This window comes from Cinclus cinclus, chromosome 4, assembly GCF_963662255.1.
Source record: "Cinclus cinclus chromosome 4, bCinCin1.1, whole genome shotgun sequence".
Taxonomy (NCBI): domain Eukaryota; kingdom Metazoa; phylum Chordata; class Aves; order Passeriformes; family Cinclidae; genus Cinclus; species Cinclus cinclus.
Window position 1 is genome coordinate 28717552 of NC_085049.1, and position 21369 is coordinate 28738920.

A 21369-nucleotide genomic window follows, 5' to 3' on the forward strand; every position below is an offset into this window, starting at 1 on the left:
GAAGGTTTGCAGTTGTTCCTTATTGTGGCTTAAAACAAGAAAACCATATGCAAACACTTTTCCAGGCAACTTGGTTTGCTGTCACTGAAGAATTGATGATGAAGCAAATGTGAGAAGATGCAGCAACTAAAATTATGTGTAGGCTAGACAGCAATTAGGAAAGGCACACGGGAGAGACTGTGAACAAGCAGAACAAGAGGCGTAATCATGGCATAGTAAAATTGGTTCCATCTTGTAGTGAAATGGGGATGAGTTATGGGACAATACAGGGCCTCTGCACTCTAATCATCTCCCTGAGATTACTTTTGCCTTGCAATGTTGCCATCTAATCATTGCAGGGAAAATGGTAAGGTGGCAAAGCCTCATTGCACCCATGGTCAGTGCAGCTGAGGGGCTGTTCTTGCTGTTGGTTCTCTCCTTCTTGGTTGAACACTGGGCAAAAACTCCATTGGCAAAAGCTTTCCACATGTCTCAATACAGCCAAATGTTGTTTATGAGGTCCTGCATATCAGGTGCTTTATTACTTGAAGTCCTGTGTGCATTATTCTCCCAGTTATGGCCATATCTGGTCATCTGATGTCTTCCCTTCTCAAGAAAATGCATTAAAATAGCCAGCAAACAAATAATTAGTAGATTTCTGTTTGCAAATTGCTGGTGAGCTGCTGTCCACATTTGATAGTTCAGTCTGATGGGGCTTACACATACGTAATTTTTTTGGCTGAAAACTTTATTTCTGGAGGCACAGCTTGGAAAGAACACTTTCTGCTGTAGCCACCAATCCATAGTCTCTGAGCAGTGGGTGGCTCAGGAGATCTCCCACTCTTGCTTGCAGGGGAAGGACGCATTCCAAATTGACAGGAAGAATAAAGTGTTGTATTGCTGTGGGAAAGCAGAAGTTGAAAACTTGTTGTTTTACATTGAAACTAATTATTTGAAATATTCAGTCCTCAGCAGTCACAATCATGAACTGCTCAACAAGCTTTAAAGATCCAGCCTACTCCCAGCTTTGTATTCTTATATGAGAGGTAGTTGGTTTATGCATGCAGATGCAGTTATTCAAGGTATTTTGGTCAAAATATCCATGTGGGACAGATGGATATGTGCATTGAGATTTTTACTGTAACCTCTCCAAACCAACTAGTGTAGAAGAAGGTTTAAATCTTGATGAGATGGGTGATGTCAGTAAAGTAATCAACAGCTTTCTGCATCAAGCATCAATTTTTCATATACTACTCTCAATAGAAATCAGCAGCTATTTTTCATTTTTAGAGCATGTTGTTGATGTATGCTGATATGTTGGAAAGTACTGAACACAAGATCAAAGGTTGTGTAGCAGAGCACCTTTTATCTTGGATTGATTCCTTGCATCGGCTAATGGAAAGATGGATTTGCTGACCTCCCTAATTGAGGTGACTAATAATGCATTTTTGTAGAAAAGCTCCTAATCTATTAGCAAATTAGTCACCTTTCATATAGATGCTATTAATTTGAAAATATTAGACTTTCATACATATGTAAATGTTAAAATTCTCTTTCCCCTAAGTGCCATAATAATTTATAATTACTTTCATGGGATGAGAGGTTCACAGAAGCTGAATTTGGCACTTAAGCACCAATTTTGCAGATGCGATTTGGAAGTAATCTGTACTGTGGATGAAATTGGCTGTGTTGTATAGACATGCAAAATGGGATAAGATTGAACTCTACAAGTTCTATCATGGCTGGCCTGAATATAGATCAGTTTGATGTTTGGGTATTGGCTTTTTATTTTTTATTAGCAGAAACCTCATGCACAAGGTTCCATTTTATCAGCGCAGTTTATGACAAAAGAAACTTATGCTTGCCAGACGGAGGAAACAGAATCTGCAAAGAGTTACCTTACTGCAGTGTATGAAACTGCGAATATGTAAGGGCTCTTTAGCAGCATAAGAACAAAAAAAAAAATAAAAAAATCAAAGCTTGTATTTGTAAATAAATAAAACATGGCATTTAAGTAGTGTAATGCTAACCCAATTTGGACAGCCTGGTGGGAAATAGAGTTTAAAATCAGTATGTAAATTGTCAATTCTGATGAGAAATTCTGAACATTTGCCCTAATCCCAAAATGCCTATTCTCAAGAAAGATGAGGGGCACTTAAAAAGAGCCCAGTTTCTTAGTTCCAGGATCATAGCATGCTGACTTTTGAAGGGTGCGAAATGTAGATTCTTGGAAGATTTGCATGAGAAAAAGCTTTTGAAGCCCGGTAAACTACTGATATAGAAGAGCCTACATTTGGAAATGTAAACACTGAGTAGCTGGGACTTAGTGATATGACTTCAAAAATAATTTTCCTTTGAGTTCTGTTGCCTACTAGACCATTTCTGGTGTCTGACGGAGCTCAAATTGCCATAGGAAGTCAGAGAACTCTCAGAATTATATTCATAGCTGAAAAACTGATAAATGTGTGGTTTGTAGGATTTTAATAGGTTTGCCTATGCCTAATCAGAACTTTTATTCTTACCACACAGGTATGTGCACAAATTTCGGAAATATATTTTTAGACTATTTAGAATAGGCACAAAGTTCTTAGAGTAAGTCTTGTTTTAACTCTGCATGAGAGATTCTATGGAAGCTGCCCGTATCTATACTTTGACCATACAAACAGCCCACCTTTATTCTTGGTAAGCTGCTTCATGTTTACCATAGATAAAATCCTGCATGTGGACATTTAGCACTGATGGCTCCTGTACTGGCCTTTGTTTTACCTTGCAGCCTTTCCGTGGATGTACCTGTATACGTTGTATGAATTGGTTGCATTGCAGTTTTGGTTTTTCTGTGGCCACAGTTTAGTAGCCTGTTTCTGATCTGCTCCCTTTAGGACTCAAGTTCATTTCTGTAGGCTTGTTTGAGTTTTTGGGAATTTTTGGTTTTTTGTATAAATGGGCAAAGGAACACACTGCCCCCTTAAATGAGTAATTTTATGCGAGTCTGCTTCAGCTGACAAATGTGTTGTTGACAACTTAAGCTCTTTATCTATAGCACTTTTTTACCATCTTGCCCTTCTGCTGTCTCAGAGATAATGCAACGTAGGGTTGTCTTTAAAATACAGGTCTCTTTCTTTGATTCTCACAAATTAAATCCTATTAAAATCATAGCACTATTTTGTATCTAAGCTTAACACTATAGAAATCACCCACTCATTTCCATTTGAATCAGGGTTTTGAAGCCCCTGATCCATCTTGGAGGTAATATGTAGCATTTCTGGAATCAGCAAGTTCTGTTTCTTCCCAGCTCTGCTGGACACCTGACATTAGCCCTTTTTCCAATGTCTTTGCGTGGGCTGCAGCTGAATGTCAGCAGGGACTCCCTCAGACAGCCAGGCCTTTGCTTCTGCAGAGCATTAAGCAGAATCCATTTCCCAGAAATGCTGCTTAAACTTTAACTCTTTGAGCATGGGAGGGAGTGATTTCACACAGTGACCAAATCCTGTTCTTTACTGTTTTGTATGTGGTCTCTTTTGAGCTGAGTGTGGTTCATCCTCTTAGAAATGTTTGAAATGTTTTCATTGTAAAAACATGAGAGTTATTGTCATAATGCAAAAGTTTGTGCATGTGGATTTGCTGACAAGAAAAGCACCTTTACATTGTCTTGTTTTCTGGTGATACACATTTGAGGAATAGACCTTACAGAATTGTCCTTCTGAAATAAAATATATCATAATTATTGTATCTTTCCTTTCTAGAGGAATAGCATTGTAGTCATGGTGAACTAATAACAAAAGTAAGGCAGTGTTTATAGGTACTGCAAGTACATTTCAGACCTGCAATGCCTTTGGTAGCTGAAAGCTTGTGTAGCTTGTCTTTCTTTGCCAGCTATAAAAATAATTGGGTGAAGGACAGATCAGCTGTAAACTGGCATCTTCCAAAACTTAGTTTTTGTTTGATTAACAAATTATGTTTGTCACATTTTTTAAAACTTTGGTGGGATTTGTTTGTTTTTGTTTTGCTTTTTTGTTTTTTGTTTTTTTTATTCCTGGGTTGGATCCTGAAAAATAAATACAGAACTATGTGATATATTTAAAAAAAAAAGTGAAACATGTTGTTGTGGTTTAACCTCAGCCTGCCATTAACTACCACACAGCAAGAGAAATAACTCTACCCCAGCCAAAAGCAGCACACCTGTCCTGTGTGTGTCCAAGCACATAGTGTTTTCTACACTGATGGCTGAGCAGATTGGCAGAAAACTGCCAGATACATGTGCATCATAAAGTTCATTCAGTACAGCATGTACTGGCTTTGTGGGTTAACAGTAGAAGTGACCAGGAAATTTTCAAAATCTTGTTTGTTAGTAATATTTTTATAAGAAGCTTTTATTAAATCTGCTGATTTCAGCAAAACTCTTGTTAGGTTTGGGGTTTGTTTTTTTTTTTGTTTGTTTTGTTTTATTTTTTTTTTTTTTGGTTTTTTTTTTTTTTTTTTTTGGTTTTTTTTTCTGTGGAGTGGAATTTCTGATGAAGAATTTTATAAGAGTGAGATGATATTACCCCAAGCAGGAAATAGAGTGTGGGAGTTGCTAAGGGCTCTCTTGGCTGATTTGAGCAAAGACCCTGACAATCTTCATTTATGCCACTGACACGTGAGGAATGCAAGCTTGAATTTTGAAGTCAGTCAATATTCAGATATTTGTGCAAAGCAGAATCTCTCTGTCTTTTCTGTAGGTATACCTTGTTAGAGATCAACCCAAGAACATAATGCTTCCTAACTGGAGCCACCTTTGGGTCACATGAAGATGAGTAGGAGCTTGAACCTCTCTTCCAGGTGGTTGCTTTCACCACTAAATATTCTACTAGGACCTCTCTTTTTCTCCCTGCCCTTACCATTACCCTGCATTCTCTTGCTCATGATTGAGTCCAGTGTTCTCCCAGTGTCAGACAAATTTTTTTTAAGTGGTTGAGTTTTTCAGAATGCAGCAATGCTTCCCACCTCATTGAGACACATATCTGTGACACTGTTGTATAATTGCGTGTTATGTTTTTCCATGGTTTTTGGGAAAGAGTACATTCTTTTTCTTTTTGCTGATTTTTTCAGGCTTCTCTTGAATGTACTGTATTTTTTCCTGGTGATCTGAAATTAAAGGAATTTTCTTGGTTTAATCTACTTAGAATTTAAATAGAGGAGATTAAGGGGAACTTAACTATGAAAGTGTGTGGTGTCTAGGTGCCTTGCTTGCACTGCAGAACGTAGAGGTCTAATTTAGGCATTTAGACTTTTTGAATAAATTATGGGATAAGTTGTATGTCAGATTACAGAAGTTACACAGACAGTATCTGCAGTATGAATAATCTAAAACAGGCATCCAAACCCAAATGGACAAATGCGTATTGGAATATTAGACATTGTAGCTTGGTAGGTCAAGTTTGGTCTTACGAAGATGAGTGTGGAAGTCCTTCCTGTAAAAAGCATATCACAATTTAATACTTTCTTTCAAAATCATGGTAGTAGCAGTGGCTGCTTCCTTTTGATTTAAAATGTAGGGTTAGAATACAGGTCTTGGCTGTAGAACATAAATTAAATTTCTTTCTCTGACTGAGGAAGTTGAAATGCACATCCCCCATTTCCTTTGGAATGGTGAGATGATAAGCATTCAAGTTAGTTGGAAGTATTGCTATTCAGGTCTTTCTGTTCTTACGTATTCTGCCAATTAGAATAAGAAGCTGTGCTCTCTTTAATACTTTCTGTCAGGCCTACTGAATCTTTAAATATTTTATGCAAAAAGGAAAAGCTTCAACAGAGAGAGATGAAAAGAACTGCCTGCAGCAAGGTTCCCAAACTCACCAGTACAGCTGTAGGTGCATTGCATTACCCTGAGACTGCAACAGCAGGACAGCTTTGGGAACCAAACATCAGGAGCTTCTCCATCATGGGCTGTACTCATACTGTAGGCTGGAAGCTCACCAATCTGCCAGGGTGTGGGATATGCAAATTTGAGTCCTGGCAGGTGGAGGCAAAGATTGAATCATGTTCTGCTACTTAAGAGATGTGAATTCTGGGCTGCTGGATAAAAGTCAAACTCTGTCTCTATGCAGAGCCGGTTGGTATGTGGAAGTAATACAGGCAGAGGACCACCTGATGTAAGAGGTAATGTTTGCACCATGTCCTTTTAGGACTTCTGTATGAGATGAGCCTGAAAGTGCTTAGCTCTGTCAAGAGAAAAATTTGTTGGATGCAACCAGTGAGACTAGAGAAGTGTGCTCACAAAAATACCTTTGTGATTTGCAGGTGTCGTTATAATTTGTCGTGAGGCTTAAAGACCAGTTTTCATTCCTTGAATAAACAGGGAATCCTCAAGATTTGAGATAAGAGCAATAAATCTCCAGCAAAGTACAGGTTCATTGTAATAGCTTTGACTTCAATTACATTGCCTGCGTTGAACTGTTTCACAAAATCATGGTTGTTGTTTACTTGGTAGAGTATGACATAATGAAGCTCAGTGGTATTAAAAGTATTTTTACATATTTATTTCTAGATAAAGACAATTTCAACGGTATTTTTCAAGTTTTCTTGCAATCTTTAGTCAGGTCTTAGAAATTAAGTATCAGTGGCTACTGTTGCATAAAATTGGAAAATATTTTGCCTTTCTAGGATAGTTGCTGATTTAAAAGTGAAGTTAAAAAATGAATGAGAAGTTCATAAAGCTCGCTTGCTCCTTCAGGGGGAAAATGATATTTTCTTTGAAATTTTAAAGAAGAGAGAAAATTTTAACTGAAAAAAGTAGCTTAGTTATGATGCCAGCTACTAAAGAATATTGTTCTATTATTCTGAGAATCACAAATTTGGAAAGCAGAGAAAAGAATCAGTTTTGCATGCATTTTGCATGTTGGAAAAGAGTGGGTGTCAAAAGCACAGAATAATTTTCTGTGGTGTGTTTTCCATTCACCTTTCACATAATAAAGTTTGTTCTTGACTGAGCAGCAGTTCAGAGAACAGTGGAAGCTATTCACAAGCTCAGCTCTAACTTTTCCTCTAACCCCATCTCTTCATTTTTCCTGGAAAACTGAATTACAGGCAGTTGCTGAACAATTGTCAGGTATTCCAAACTCCCTTGTCTTTATTTCACAGACTGATGGATATCAGTAAATCCTGTTTGTCACTGGTATTAATTTTTTTCCCACATCATTCGAATCATATAATAGATTTTGGTTCAGTGATCCAAAAGTTCCATGGAGGCATTTCCATATTTAGGGGAGATAATTTCTGTGGGTCCAAGACACAGTTTTTGTCTATGTAACCTGAAATGACATGTCACAGCAGATCAGATGGTAAAAATGTAAGAATTTGGTTATGGTGATTTAGGCCATTGATGTTTATAAATAACCCAAGTTTGATTCTGAGACAACATTGAGTAGAGGAAATAATTTCATTTAATAGATGATGTGTTTGTTCAGAAGAAGCTCTTTTCTCGCTTGGGAAAAAGGAAATGCTGAAGTAGCAGTATGTGGAGAGCCAGGTGGAAGCATGTGGGTATTTGTTAGCTGGAGGAACAACATACAGCTGGGCTGTGAATAAGTTGGGCTTCTCAAATACAAATGGAATTAACTCATGTATGGAATTGTAAAGTTATATCTAGTGGGGATATTGTTTAATTTTAACAAAATTTCAGGACATTCTCTCACTACTGCCGTTGTAGTCCTACTGACTTTTTTTGGTGTAGGGTATAGGTACAGATGAGGAAAATGTTTTAATGAGTGCAGTAGATTTTCCCTTAGAGCTCAACCGAGATACATTAATTGTACCAGTGCAGTAGTTTTGATTGCTTACCTGTAATGCCTCAGTTTCAAGGTTTGGACATGGTTCTGGCATTCTCACTTTGTCATTTCTCCAAATCACAGTCAATAACTGAAATCTGAAATCTTTAATTAAAAAAAGCAATCTCTGAAATCTTGGAAATCTGTATTAATTCCCTTCAGATATTTTTTTTTAGTCTCTTACTTGAAAATAAATCTGAGCATCCACCAATACAGAAACACAGTGTACCTTTTAGAACAGCGTAATTACTTGTTCTCTCACCTAATACACCTGTGCTATGTTGTCACACAGATTCTATAATCTGTAGTTTTAGTTTAACCAAATTACTAACTGCCAGGTATTGTTATTGAAATAGAAGAAAAGGCAATTACAGCATCTTCAACCAACCACAGAGCTTTGCATTTAAGCTGATGTCAGTTTATGCTGATGCTGTAGAGAATGGTTGCATTTTCTTCTCTGCCAGCTCCTTGACAGCACCTGCCACCCCTACTTTGCACCAGAATCAGCACTGATGTAGCCACACTGTCAGCTCAATTTGAGATCTGGCTGCAAAGACATTTTGTTTGTTTTTTTTTTTGCTGGGGCTGATTTTCAGCCATTAGGTGAAGTTTTGATCCTGTTGTCACTGCCAATCACCTAAGGAAGGACAAATAGCAAGACTGTTCCCTTCAGTGGCAGTGTGGTCTTAGGTGAACTGATGATGTAACAGCAACTTCCGTTGAGAACTGCTGCTCTTAGGCCAGAACACAAATGGAGGGAAGGCACTTGGTCTAAAATACTGACTTCTGCAAAGAAAACAGGTTTGGATTCCCTTTATGCACCGTTCCGTATAACCAAACTAACCCTTTGTGTTTCTAAAACATATTAAGGGTAGGTAACTCTGCTGTAAATACTATCTGCTGTCGTTTTGTAGAATCACAGAGTGCTTGAGCTTGGTGGGAGGTCAGCTGGTCCAACCTCTGCTCTGGCCATGTCCAGACAGCTTTTTAACATCTTTAAGGCATTTTTTGTAAGAATTGTGATACATGTATTCTTGAAGTAGTGCTTAAAACCAAATCTTCTTAGTTTCTCTTTTTACAAATACTTGAGTAAAATGAAGTACTTGGATTTATAGAAAAGATTAATTTTGCACCATATTTAAATTTTAGACCTCACCAGTATCTCTCTGCATCAAGCTTGATCATAGAATATAATTTCTTCTAGTACTTTAGTAAGTACTGGAATTAGCTGTATTGCAGACACTGGTTTTTGTAATATAAATGTAGACCCAGGGATCAGTGCATCCAACTTATTCAGACTCAGACTAAATTGTAAGGATGTCTGCCTCACTTAAGGGAGAAGAGACGTATCACTCAGTGCGCATCTTGTTCCTGGTAATCAAATCTTTGTGCAGTGTTTGTACTTCTCTGTTATTGGCTTGATACTTCTGTCTTGCAGAGAAGAAAAAATTTATATAAATATAAAGCAAAAATTGCTTTGTGGGCAAACTGCTTCTCCCGTATTGTCCCATTATCTTAACCCACTGTATTCCATCATTGAGTCAGGATTTATTGTCTTGCACAACGAATTACTGCTGATCATTTGATATTCCTGTTTGTGAGGTGGTAATTTTTGTGCTAAAATCCTCATGCATGAAATTTTATGATGCGATCCTTTTCCCTATGCAGCATTTATCCAGTTTTCTATAGGTGTGTTTCTTTATTACATGCTGAAGCCTCTTCTCTAAGTCAAATGGGAAATCTGTAGTAGGTGTAGACTCAATGCTGGAGTAGAGTTAGTGTGAAGACCTTCACAGTTTTGTGGGTGACATGTGAATTCTAATAGTACTGTGCCCCTCTGCTTTGCCAAGATGGTAATTTTATGGTAATTCTGGGTCTTCTTCTGCAGAGCTCTTCCACAGGGCAGGTTAACATTTGGAAGGGTACTGACACAAGTTGCTGGAAGCTGCTGACATTTCCCTGTTTGAAACAGTCACTCTCAAGTTGATGCAAGTGGAAGAGTCACTCAAGCAAGAGTCTTCTGAGTGTTAAGCAGCCTCTACCAGGCATAGAAGGGACCTGAAATTTCTGTAGTATAACCCAGTTCCACCTCAGTTCTGGTTAAAAACCCCCGATGTTGGTCTGTTGGCATTGTGGTTTCCTCTTGGTTGGTGATTCAGGTGGTCTGATGTTGCTCAAACTGTTTTCTTTATTTCTCCAGTGTAGGGAGTCCTCTGATTTTATTTGTTCTTTCAGCATATGCAGATGACTATCCAGGCTCTCCAAGATGAACTGCGGATCCAGCGGGACCTGAACCAGTTGTTCCAGCAGGACAGCAGCACCAGAACCAGTGAGCCCTTCGTGGCAGAGCTGACAGAGGAGAACTTCCAGCGGCTGCACGCAGAGCACGAGCGCCAGGCCAAGGAGCTGTTCCTGCTTCGGAAAACCTTGGAGGAGATGGAGCTACGGATTGAGACACAGAAACAGACCTTAAATGCACGTGATGAGTCCATCAAAAAGCTGCTGGAGATGCTGCAGAGTAAAGGTCTGTCAGCAAAAGCCACTGAGGAGGACCACGAGCGGACACGACGGTTGGCTGAGGCAGAGATGCACGTGCACCACTTGGAAAGCCTTCTTGAACAGAAGGAAAAAGAAAACAATGTGCTGAGAGAGGTGAGTGACCAACCTCAGCATTCATGTCCAGTCTTAAACTGCTCTCTGTCTCCTATCCATTTCACAGTAGTAAGGAAAGAATTTTCCATCTTCTCCATAAGCTGTGTTTTATGTTGGATTCCACAGAATTTGTGCCTATTTTAAAAGTTCTTTATGGCTTCCTTGCATGTACCTTTTGGGGTTTTGTGCTGTGGGCTCCCCTTTCCCTGTAGTCTCCATAGGAAGCTCTGGTGATGAATTGTCCCAAAGCCAGTAAAATGATTTCTGTTGTATTGTAGTTGGAGAGAAAGTAGCTACCTGTATTGAGGTGAGAGTGATGCCTAGAAAGCTAAAACCCAAGGCATCATGAGCAGAGAGAAAAATCTTTGCAAGAGTAATGGATGATTGCTTTACAGTTTCCATGGAAACTGTAATCTTGATGTGAAGGGTATTTGATAAAACTATTAGCTGCCCTGGATGCACAGCCAAAAAAAAATATTTCTTAAAGGAACACTGCTGCTCACGTAGTAACCCCTTCTCACCATCCTTCTGAAAACAGAAAAACTACTGTTATGCCTGTATTGTACCATAAAAGAGTTCAATGGCAGGCATTCTTCACTATTAATAATTTAAAACTAATTATAACAGAATATAGTCTGTGTAGAATAGCAATATTTTAGTAAAATGAAGGAAAATAAATGGAAAAAATGAGTTGTATAGCCAGTGTTGTGACATTTTTTGATATTATTAAATGCATTTTCCTCTTTTCAGTCAGCCTGCTAAAGTATTCTAATATTAACTTCTAAAAGGCTTGTAATTCAGCATGGATTGTATAGATGCACAGATAAATATGTGTATACATGGATTCACTAGTGCTAAGATTGTGTAAAAATTATTTTACATCTGTTGACTGAAGGCACGTACTGATAGTTATCCATGTGTATCATGTGTATGAATCTAATGACCTGTTCTGCATGTTGGTATCTGTGTCATGGTTCAGCATTTTTTGGAAAGCTCTATGAGTGCACAAGATTTAAGGCCCCTCTCTAAGAAGTCAGGAAAGCAAGGCCTGGAAGAGTTTTTGAGATGAGTATATGCAGCACAAAAATACGTCTTAATACCTCTTATTCATATGTTTTCCAGGGCTTGACCCATAGTGCTTGTGCTCTTGCAAGCATTTATGTAAGAAAGCTGGAGCCCATTGCATTTCTGAGCCAGGATTTAGGCCAGATTTATTTTTTTAGAGCAGTAATCTCTTGAGTGTCTGGAGTGAAGATAATATGATTCCAGAGTTTCTGCACTAGTTTTTCCTTTATTTAGCAACCAATAATAATTCTGTTCCAGTTCTTGTAACTGTTTCAGGAAGGGCCTCAAATGGCTTCCATTTGTTTCTGCTTTAAGTCCAGCAACATAAATGAGAAGCTGGCGGGAGCTGCACAATTCTTTAGGAATGCAGTTGCATTTGTTCCTGCTGATGATGAGTAGATGTTGCAAGCTAAGAACTCTTGTTTCATTCATGTGCATTTGGAAATCATCAGTCATTTAAATCCTAGCCTTTATGGTAAAAGACTTCCTAGAGGAGGTGGAGATGGTATACCCACTTGAAAGTGCAAATACAGTTTATCAAGTGTGTTAAAACAAATTACTCCTTGCTGCTTAGCTAGCCCTGATTCATTGAGAAGTGTAAGCTGGGTATAATGTAATTTGTAGCTCAAGCCATGGATGTGATGTGGGATCCAGCCATGAAGGTGAGCACCCCCATAACCTCAGAAACATGGTGCCATATTATCTCCTTGTGGAACTGGGTGACAACAGGGATGGTTTTGTTTGTCCCCATGTGTTGTCGTTGAGCTCTGAGCAAGGCTGAGCTAAGTCACCTCAGATCTACCTGCATCAAACTTAAGTCTCATGCCTGGGGCTTTGGCAGGCTGGAAGAAATCAGAGGAACTTGTTCTTGAGTGGATCTGATTGCCCGAGCACCCGGATGCTCTGCAAGATGTGGTTCACAACTGTTATCCATGTTTCACACCTGGAAGTTCTCTCTTAGGTGTTCTACCTGATAGGTGTGTCTGCATCACCCTCTTCAATTGGTCTTCTCTTAAGTTCATCTGTATTTCCACAGTTGTAGGTTATTTTAGCCCTTTGCTACCCCAGATATTAATGGTGGAATTTTTGAGCTGCCTTGAAGAAATGCATCTACTTTCTTGATGGTGCTATATCTAGTGCTCCCAGTATCTGGAAAGGCATGCTAAACTCTTCTCTAAATAAAGGCATGCTAAACTCTTCTCTTCCTTCTTTGCTGTTAAAGGAATCATTAGTATCTCAAAGGGGTTTGCAAGAGCTTGGGAGGTCAGTTTATATTTAATGTCTTAACGCATTAAAAAATTTTAACAGCAGTCTTGACCATCTTAGCAAAAGAAGTTCTGAGATGTCAGAATCCAGCAGTACTGTTTCTGACTCTGCAAAGGTGTTAGATTTCTGATAGAATATTTGCTGGAAATAATACTAAAGATCTACATCTTGAAGCAGAAAGGTGTATCCCTCAGTTTTCCAACTTCGAAACCTACATGTAATTCAAAGTTGAGACTCAATGTCATCAGACAGTTTTTCAGGCAGACAGCGCAGGCACAGTGGCCAGCAGTATGACCTTGAAAATTAAACATTAATGAATTTATTTCTTAAGCTTTTGCTATTGCTGTTATTGTACTAAAGATTGCACAAATTGCCTAAGGAATATAAATTCTAAGAGAGGTCAGAGATGTGGTTCTGATAACATTACAATTGTGTGCCGCTCACTGTTTTAGGTTGTTATATCTGTTCCAAGTTATCCCTTTTTCTAGGCTGCTTAATTGTTCCTCATATAAAAGACATCACATATTTTTAATCATATCCCAGGGCACTATCTGTCTCCCAAGTCCAGATCATGAAATTGATTCTCCTGCAGCTGCTTAGAGGTGTCTCCATAAGCAATTTGACTCTCTTGGGCTTTTCCCAATTGCCCTGACTTCTGAAGATCTCAAGAAATTATTCATATAAGTCTATGGGAAAGTTAATATGTAACTTTGTATTCAGCAACTGATACAGAGGACATTCTCTCATTAAAAGAAATAATTAAAACTTAAATGTCTCCGTGAACACCAGAATGCCCTGACTTCAGCAGATAACAGTTTGGCTGCGTCACATTCCTCTACCCTGGAAAACAAGCTTAAGCTTCATAGCTTATAAAAAATAGCTTCTATTTTGAATACCCCTTCTTCAGTCTTAGTGACAATTATTGTTGCTGGTATTCTAGACTTAACTTTCAAAAACAAAATAATTTTCATACCGGGAAGACGTACTTGATGAAGTCCAGCAGCTGGACTACAGCTTCCAGAATAGCTCCCAAGCTGCATTAACTGCTGCCTCTTTGTTCCAGACTTGGCTGTTGCAGAATTATCAATGATGGCCCATAGCTCCAAAGATAACCAAGCCTGCAGTGTTCTTTTTGACAGCCTCCCTACTCCCATCCCCCAAAATGCTAGATGCACTGATTAGAAATGGATTTTTCTCAGCTACACAGAATAGCCCAAATATCAGTGCAACTTATGGCAGAATGTGATGGGACTGTATCCATACTTGGTGTTCCAAACACTTGGAGTACTGTGGGCAGACTAAGATTTGTAAGGACAGTCCAACAGGGACTGTAAGTGTAGATGGCTGACCACAACCATTTATTTGTAAACAGAAAGAAGGCTGTTTATCCTGAAGGTTTTTTTCTTCAGGAGGCAGTTCTAGAGTCAAGGCTTGCATGTTACAGTAGTGTGGAGTGAGGGAAGAACTGACAGGAGTTTTATACTTTGTGTCCAGAAACTGTTAGGTCGTAAATTACAGTTTTGACTTTAATTTTTCTTTATGTCTTATTAATTGGGCTCATTCAAACAAGATGGATTTTTATTACAGCTGAGTACAAAACTGATTGAAAGAGTAAGGGATGGACTGCTTAACAAATAAATGAAGGGTTTGTATGTAAAACAGGCACTGAAATGGGTGGTTCAAGAGGGTACTCATTCACAATGAGCTTAAGGAAAAAGGCTGTGGCAGAAAAATCTATTATTTCTTTCCTTTTTCTGTGTTTGTTGAAATGGCAACCCCACAAAGTGCTGTTTGTGGACTGCATCACAGTTATCTAGGATGGCCTTACTGCATGGACCGACCCCTCTTTGTGGCTGTTTGGAGTCAAACAGTGCCCACTTTATCCTAGGAGCTGGCACTAAATGTCTGAGCACTCCTTACTCTGTCTCCCCATGGGCCAGAGCAGCAGGCAGGCACAGCAGGCTATCACACTAAGCCTTAAATTAGCAAAACTTGATCCTGTGCTGGCCAAAGAGCAGCAGCGAGGAGCTGAGTGAGAAGGGAGGGATGTGGCACCTAAATGAGCCCTGCTGAGCTGTGCCCAGTGCTCAGAGGTTGGTTCCTTTGTCTGGTTGGATTTTAATGAGCTGTGACAAGTTTTGCAACCAAATTATTTTTCCATGGGTGTGTTAAAATTCTTACTCTTTTCTGCTCCATGCTCAGAGGAGGATTTAGAAATTTTAATTGGAGCAATTAGAATTATCTCAAAGAACACTTTTGTCCCATGCCAAGATTTTGCAACATAAATAAGATACTTCAAGAGAGTTTTGTTTTGCAGGAGTAGATAGATTCAGTAACTGGAACTCTTACTACCATCATACTAGGGGATATCTTTCTGATGAGGTAAAAAATAAAGTTTCTGCTTTTATTGTTGCTTCATGCTTTTGACGTTTTATATGCAAATGGCAAAGGGAGAAGTGATTTAAATCAAGATAATTTAAATAATTATGTCTTTATTAGAATTGCTTGTTTCGTCTGCTTGTAGTTTCAAAACATACAGATGTTTTGGAGGTCAAAATTTGAGAAAACACGCTATTGCAACTTGAAAGCATGAATAATGTATTTTCTTATGCATTTAAATGTTTTAAATACCAGTTTAGTTTGAAATATTCTATATGTCACCTTAGGTAAGAATGACAGCTAAAAATGTTCAAACATATATGAAATTATTTTCATTTTTCTTCAGTGCAGAGGTTGGTAGCTTCATAATTCTTCAAAAGTTGAAAAGTTAGGTTGTAAAATAATGCATTTGTTTTTTGTTTTTCCAGACAACAGAAAAATCTGAAGCAAATTTCTGATTTTTTACAGTAGTTAAATAATGTGTGGGTATTAAGTAAGTAAAAAAAAAGCAGAACTCCAGTCATATGTCATAATGTTTTTTCTGTATTATAATTATGGTCTCACCACAGTGAAATAGTTAATAAAATTCCAGTAGGTTTCTTCGTACGCTTTTCTTAGCGTGGGGGAGTAAATTATTCTCGTACTTACTTCAAAACAATTCTTTTTCTATATGAATGGGCTAGTCTTCAGCATACAGGAAAATTTCTAACTGTTTCATTTTAGCACTTCCATACCCTTCAAATAGGATTTTTAAAACTATGTGAAAAAATGCATAAATCTGTCTGGGGATTAGGGGTTTAAAATGCTGAAACTTCAATGTCTTTTGATGTTTTATTAGATTTTCTTTGTCAATACACGTTACATGATTTGCTCAGTTTACAAATTACATCTTGGGTATGCTTTGCTCGGAGATGGTCACCTTACCCTGCACTTTTGTCCAGTAGAAGTGAGATGTATGGAATTTTGTTTCCACAAATGTGCAACTTCATAGTGGAAGGAAAAACACCTAAAAAATATAATGGATAAGTTGGAAGCTAATTTAAGTACAAAATTAGTGCCTTTGCACCTTAAATAAGAAGAAAGAGAAAAATTAATAATAGCGCATATGTAAATGAAGTTCTACAAGTTCAATTTTAATTTTTAATTGACTTTTTGTCAGCTTTTGAATTCACACAATGACTTGCTATGCACAACTAATTGGATGGTTTGAATTAGTTCTCATCTTACCTTGTTTATACTCTAATGCTGAAGTTTTGGGGGATTTTGCTTTTGTTTCCTGCTGATTGAAACACTGAGATGAGCAGGAAGCTGTGCTTTAATTTTTACTTTAGGTGATGCCTTTGTTAACAAACTTAAGTGTCCTAATATCTGAGGTTTTAATTGGATTTAGAAATAATCGTTTCAATGGATTAATGCAATTGCAAAACAGAGATGAGTTTCTTTAGCCAGGGGTAACTGAGCTTCAAAGCAACTGGCACCCTCCATTATCAATGTGTGTGCATTGCCAGTACATCTTTCAAAGTTATGCTCTTTATAAATAGTCACTTTGGTGTTTTTTGTTTGTTTGTTTTTTGGTTGATTTGGTTTGCAAATGCAGGAAATGACAAGTGGAAAAATGAAGAAATAATTTCTGAAGGAACTACCATGATTACTACTTCCAGACTTGTATAACTATATAATTTTAGTAGCAAAAACTGTAATAGCAGTGAAATAAATTCTACAGGACTCTTACATGTTCTTTTTTCAGTTCATTTTTACATCTTGCTGAAACAGAAGTTAAAATTACTGGTATGGAGCCCTTTTTGAAAAAAAAAAAAAAACATAAAAAAATCCTGAAACTAAACAATTGTGATACTCTCCAGTCACCTTCTGGCACCAGGTAGTAAAGATATTTATATAAATGAGTCATGCAGATTAAAGGGCTCTCCCACAGGTTATTTCATGCAACCTTCTGCTCAAACCAGCAATTTCAAGCGGTGGGGATTCCACAGCCTCTCTGGGCACCTGCTCCAGCATTTGGTTGTTTTCCTGGTAAAATCTTTTCCATATTAGCAGGTCTAAATTTTCAGTGCTGCAGATTCTGACTGTTGCCTGTCATCCTTCCACTTCTGAAAAGACTTTTGTTTCCATCATTTTTACAGCCTCCAGTTGGCTCTAGAGGTTTCTCACCAAGCCTTTTCTTTTCAGCTGAACAAACACTTTTCTCTCACTCTCTCCTCTTGCATAATGTGTCTGTCAGACTCTCCTCAGGTTTTTGGTGCCTTTCTTGTCCTGGGAGCCAAAAATTGGGCACAGTGCTCCATCAGTTGTCTCACAAGGGCTGCACACAGAGAATACCTGCTTCCCACCTCCTGCTTCTATCTACACTCTTGCTCATACACCCCAGGGTGCAGTTGGGCTCGTTTAGGGGGTTTTCCACATCAAGGACACATAGCTTGATCCAGTTCTTACCTTCCCTTACCTTACCTTAAATCTGTAAACTGCTGGGGGTGCTTGCTGTCCCATCCCTCATATCATTCATGAGGGCACTGAGGGTTGTCAGGGGGAAGTTTCTGCTCACTGGACATCACACTGCTCATCAGCACCAGGCTCTGAGCCTGACAGCCCAGCTCATTTCTATCTGCTTTATTAATCACTTACCCAGTCTGTGGCTCACCAGTTTGCCTCCAGGGTTGTTTGGCGGCCTTGGGACATGGAACACCCATTGCTCCCCACTTAGCCACACAGCCAGGTAGAAGAAAATCAGGTTAGTCAGGTATGCTTTGTCCTTCTACACAACTGAAGATGTATTATATCTTCTATAGCTACTAAATGTTTTTTAAATTAACAGTGATCATTAATACTGAGCTGATGGATGCTCCTGAAATTTTCCTTTGGATGTAGCATTTGCATTTCATTGTAATTAATTGGAACTAGGTTGCTAAAATCTAGGTAGGCAGAAAAGCCACCTGGGAGACTAAACCTTAAGTACAAAAGAGACAACATTCCATTCTACCGCTGCAAGACATGGATGCAGCCTGTATTTCATAATTAAGAGGAGGATCTGTGCACTGCTTTCCTTGAGCAGCCGCTCTTCAGTCTGTGTTCCAGAGAGGCTCGGTCTGTCTGTAGTGTTTTTTCAGGCTCTTCAGGATCCACAGGCATGTAGCCAAAATTAAGCCCTTCCTGTGCAGTCAGGAGTTGGGAGGTGTTATTTTTCAGCAGGTTAAGTCATCCAAATCACAGTGGAATTACTTCAGGCGGTGGAAGTAGGACATTTCCTTTGCTGAAGTGCAGAGCATTGCTTCAGATAGAGGAGATACAAGCATTTCTCAAGGAGGTTGGAAGAATTTTCTCTTTGCAGAAACACTGAGCAGTGGTGGAAGCAGCCACTGTTGTGTTGGTGTCCTTTTAAAGACACACAGTTCTCCTGCTACATATTCCACGTATCCCATTTCCACAGCAGTAGCTGATTTTATATTCTCAGGTCAGAAACAGTTTCTGCACACATGGAAGTTACCTATCTACTAAAAATAAAAATAATTCAGTGTCCAAAATAGATTTATGGCATGTTAATTTTTGACCTTCTTATCCTTTGTTTTCTCAGTTCCTAAAAGCTGACAAGAGTTTGTTTTAATTTCTTTGAGTAAAATCCATTTTGGGAATGTAGGTACAGGTAAGTAGAATAATAATTGTATTGCTTCACTCTGGTCTGTATGGTGCCAGTAGTATTTGTGCAGAGGCTCTCAAGTTTTCTGTTGATTCTAGGAGAAGCAAATGTATTTAGAGGGGTTTTCATGTTTATTTTTTCAGGAGGATTTTTTTGTTATTTCAGAGAATACCACTGTACACTGCAAGCACACTTGTAAAAATTGCTTCTCAGAAAATACACAGATGCAATATTTTAAAGTGGAGAAACCTTCTATTGGATTTTCTTGTTATTGCCATTCACAGGCATCAACTTATGCAAATGGTCTTATGCCAGACTTATGCAAGATTCTTGTGGCCCTTGTCATGCCACAGCACATTTCAATGTTGCTCACTTGAGAGCTATGTAAGAACTTCACAATTTTACAAGTAGTGTTTTTAGTATTTTTGAAAAGCACTGTGCAACTATACCTTTTTCATTCAGATAATTACTCGTGTGGAGCTAGTTGCATGGATGACTGCCATACAAAATTTTAACTCTTCACCATGTCTATTGAAAATACAAATTTGTACATTTTCCTTTCAGGTGTTTGAGGGGAGTGGATGGACAGACTGTGTGTGTGGGCACATAATGCAATCCATTGTTAGGTTAACTGGCATCACTGTGGTCTACCAAAGTATTTTTCTGGCGTACAAGATTAACATTCTAACAGAATTCACATTCCTGCAGTTAACATTAGAGTGTGCTGTGAGGACAATACTCTTTGAAGACCAAGAGTGAAAGAGTATTAATGTTTCTATTTTGTTTCTCCTCTTTTTGCACATGTTGGCTTGAAACCCCAGTTTTATGTGATAGAACAAGTTGTTTCAGCTTTCTGTGATTTTTATCCCTTAGCAAGCAGTCTGAAGCATGATATTTCTGTGAATTTACATAAACAGAAATATCACATGGACTTTGTATCCTCCTGTCTGCATCCCCTGAGCCTGTAGAGCAATGTGATGTACAGTCATGTATTTTCAGCTGTGCTCAAGGCCAAGAGCCTTGAGAAAGATTTTCATCCTGTATGGTTAAATGTTGCCACTCTGGGGTAAATAATGCTGGAAAAAGAGAGTTAACAACTGCACCTTATAACTTGTTGAAATAGAAAGCACAGTGTTGCTGTTTTCAGTAAGCCTCTAGTCAAGTTCGTTATGCGTATGTCTTCCATGAGAAACTATCAAGAGTTCAGGTTAGTTTAGCAGGCAGATGATAGAGCTTTGTAGTTGACCCAGCTGTCATTTCAAGTTTATTTCGAGTAAGAGGGTAGTCAAAAGTGCAGTTTGTGCTGTCTTTTTAAATGAGGCTGGGATTCTATTGAGTGAGCTTTTGGCAATCCTTTCTGTGATATGAAAAGTGATGAAATGTGTGAGCTGGCAACATCAGAAAGCAGCATTGAGTTACACTCTGTATTAGAAAGAGAAGCTTCTAGTAATTATGTTTGTACTGGGGCACTGCCATTAGTCTAACTCTTGCTTTCATTTCTGCTGGTACAGGAAATCCATCGTCGATTTGAGAGCGCTCCTGACACAGCCAAGACAAAAGCTCTCCAAACTGTTATTGAGATGAAGGTAAATGATTGTGTATGGGCAGCAGTAGAATTTGTTCTCTGGAAAATGTGTTTTAATATGAAAGGTGACTCTACCAAGTACCATATGCTTCAATCAGTCTTGTAATTTAAAATAAGTATATTTTAAAATAATATTTTATCATCTATTATTATTTTATTTGTTACTATTGATCACTGAAGAGACAGACACAGTAGACACTTGTCTGCTGTCTGCCTGCAGCAGCAGATACAAATTTCTTACAGTTAACCAAAAGTCCATTCTGTTACAAGAATGGGAATGGTAGATTAATATGAAAGATTTGTGGGCTTTTATAATGTAGGTTCTTTTCTTTTTGTGTTATCAACATTTGAAATACTGCTTTGCATTCTGTGTATCAACAGTTAGCAAACTCAGCACCCACTTAATGAATGGGTCATATAGCTAGAAATATGTCTGTATGCCATCATAAACCTAACTTTTCTAGATGAATTTATGATTGAATTCTTAAGCCATTAGCTTAAGTATGTAATGGACTGATGGCAGTTGGCCAAGAGCTCAGGAGCCACAATCAAGCGTGTGGTTTACACAGCTTTACGCAATCATATTTCATATTGTATTGCTCGTGAAGTACATCAGACAGGGTTTGGACAAATAGAGTTGAAAAATTGGAAACTGTCTTTGCAAGCTGTTACTTTCCATTTTGTATCCCTCCTTTTTTATTTTATTTTCCTTTCTTTTTTCTCCAGGAACTTTTTCCATTCATGTTTTCTTTACTTATATCCCATCTTTCTACTCTGAAGCCTTTCATTTGTTGCCACTCTTATTAGTCATCTTTGTGGTCCATAATAATGAAAATTAATTGGCCATCTGGTTACATTAAGTGTCTTCACTATCAAAAGAGAAACACAGGGACATTTCTGGGAAATGATGTGAGCACTGAAACTAAATCCTGTTGTCAATTTCAACATATCACTTCACCTCACTACCTCTAGTTTTTTGTTGCAAAAAT

At 38.3% G+C, this 21369-nt stretch overlaps 1 protein-coding gene across 3 annotated transcripts in view; it reads left to right on the forward strand.

Moving 5' to 3' along the window:
• ERC1 (ELKS/RAB6-interacting/CAST family member 1) overlaps positions 1-21369 on the forward strand; it is a 257407-nt gene that overhangs the window by 38121 nt on the left and 197917 nt on the right. For all 3 annotated transcript variants that reach the window (XM_062490995.1, XM_062490996.1, XM_062490997.1), the window contains exons 2-3: positions 10020-10436; positions 20307-20381. In XM_062490995.1, the coding sequence (XP_062346979.1) occupies positions 10020-10436; positions 20307-20381 (492 nt within the window). The remainder of the gene's footprint in view (positions 1-10019; positions 10437-20306; positions 20382-21369) is intronic.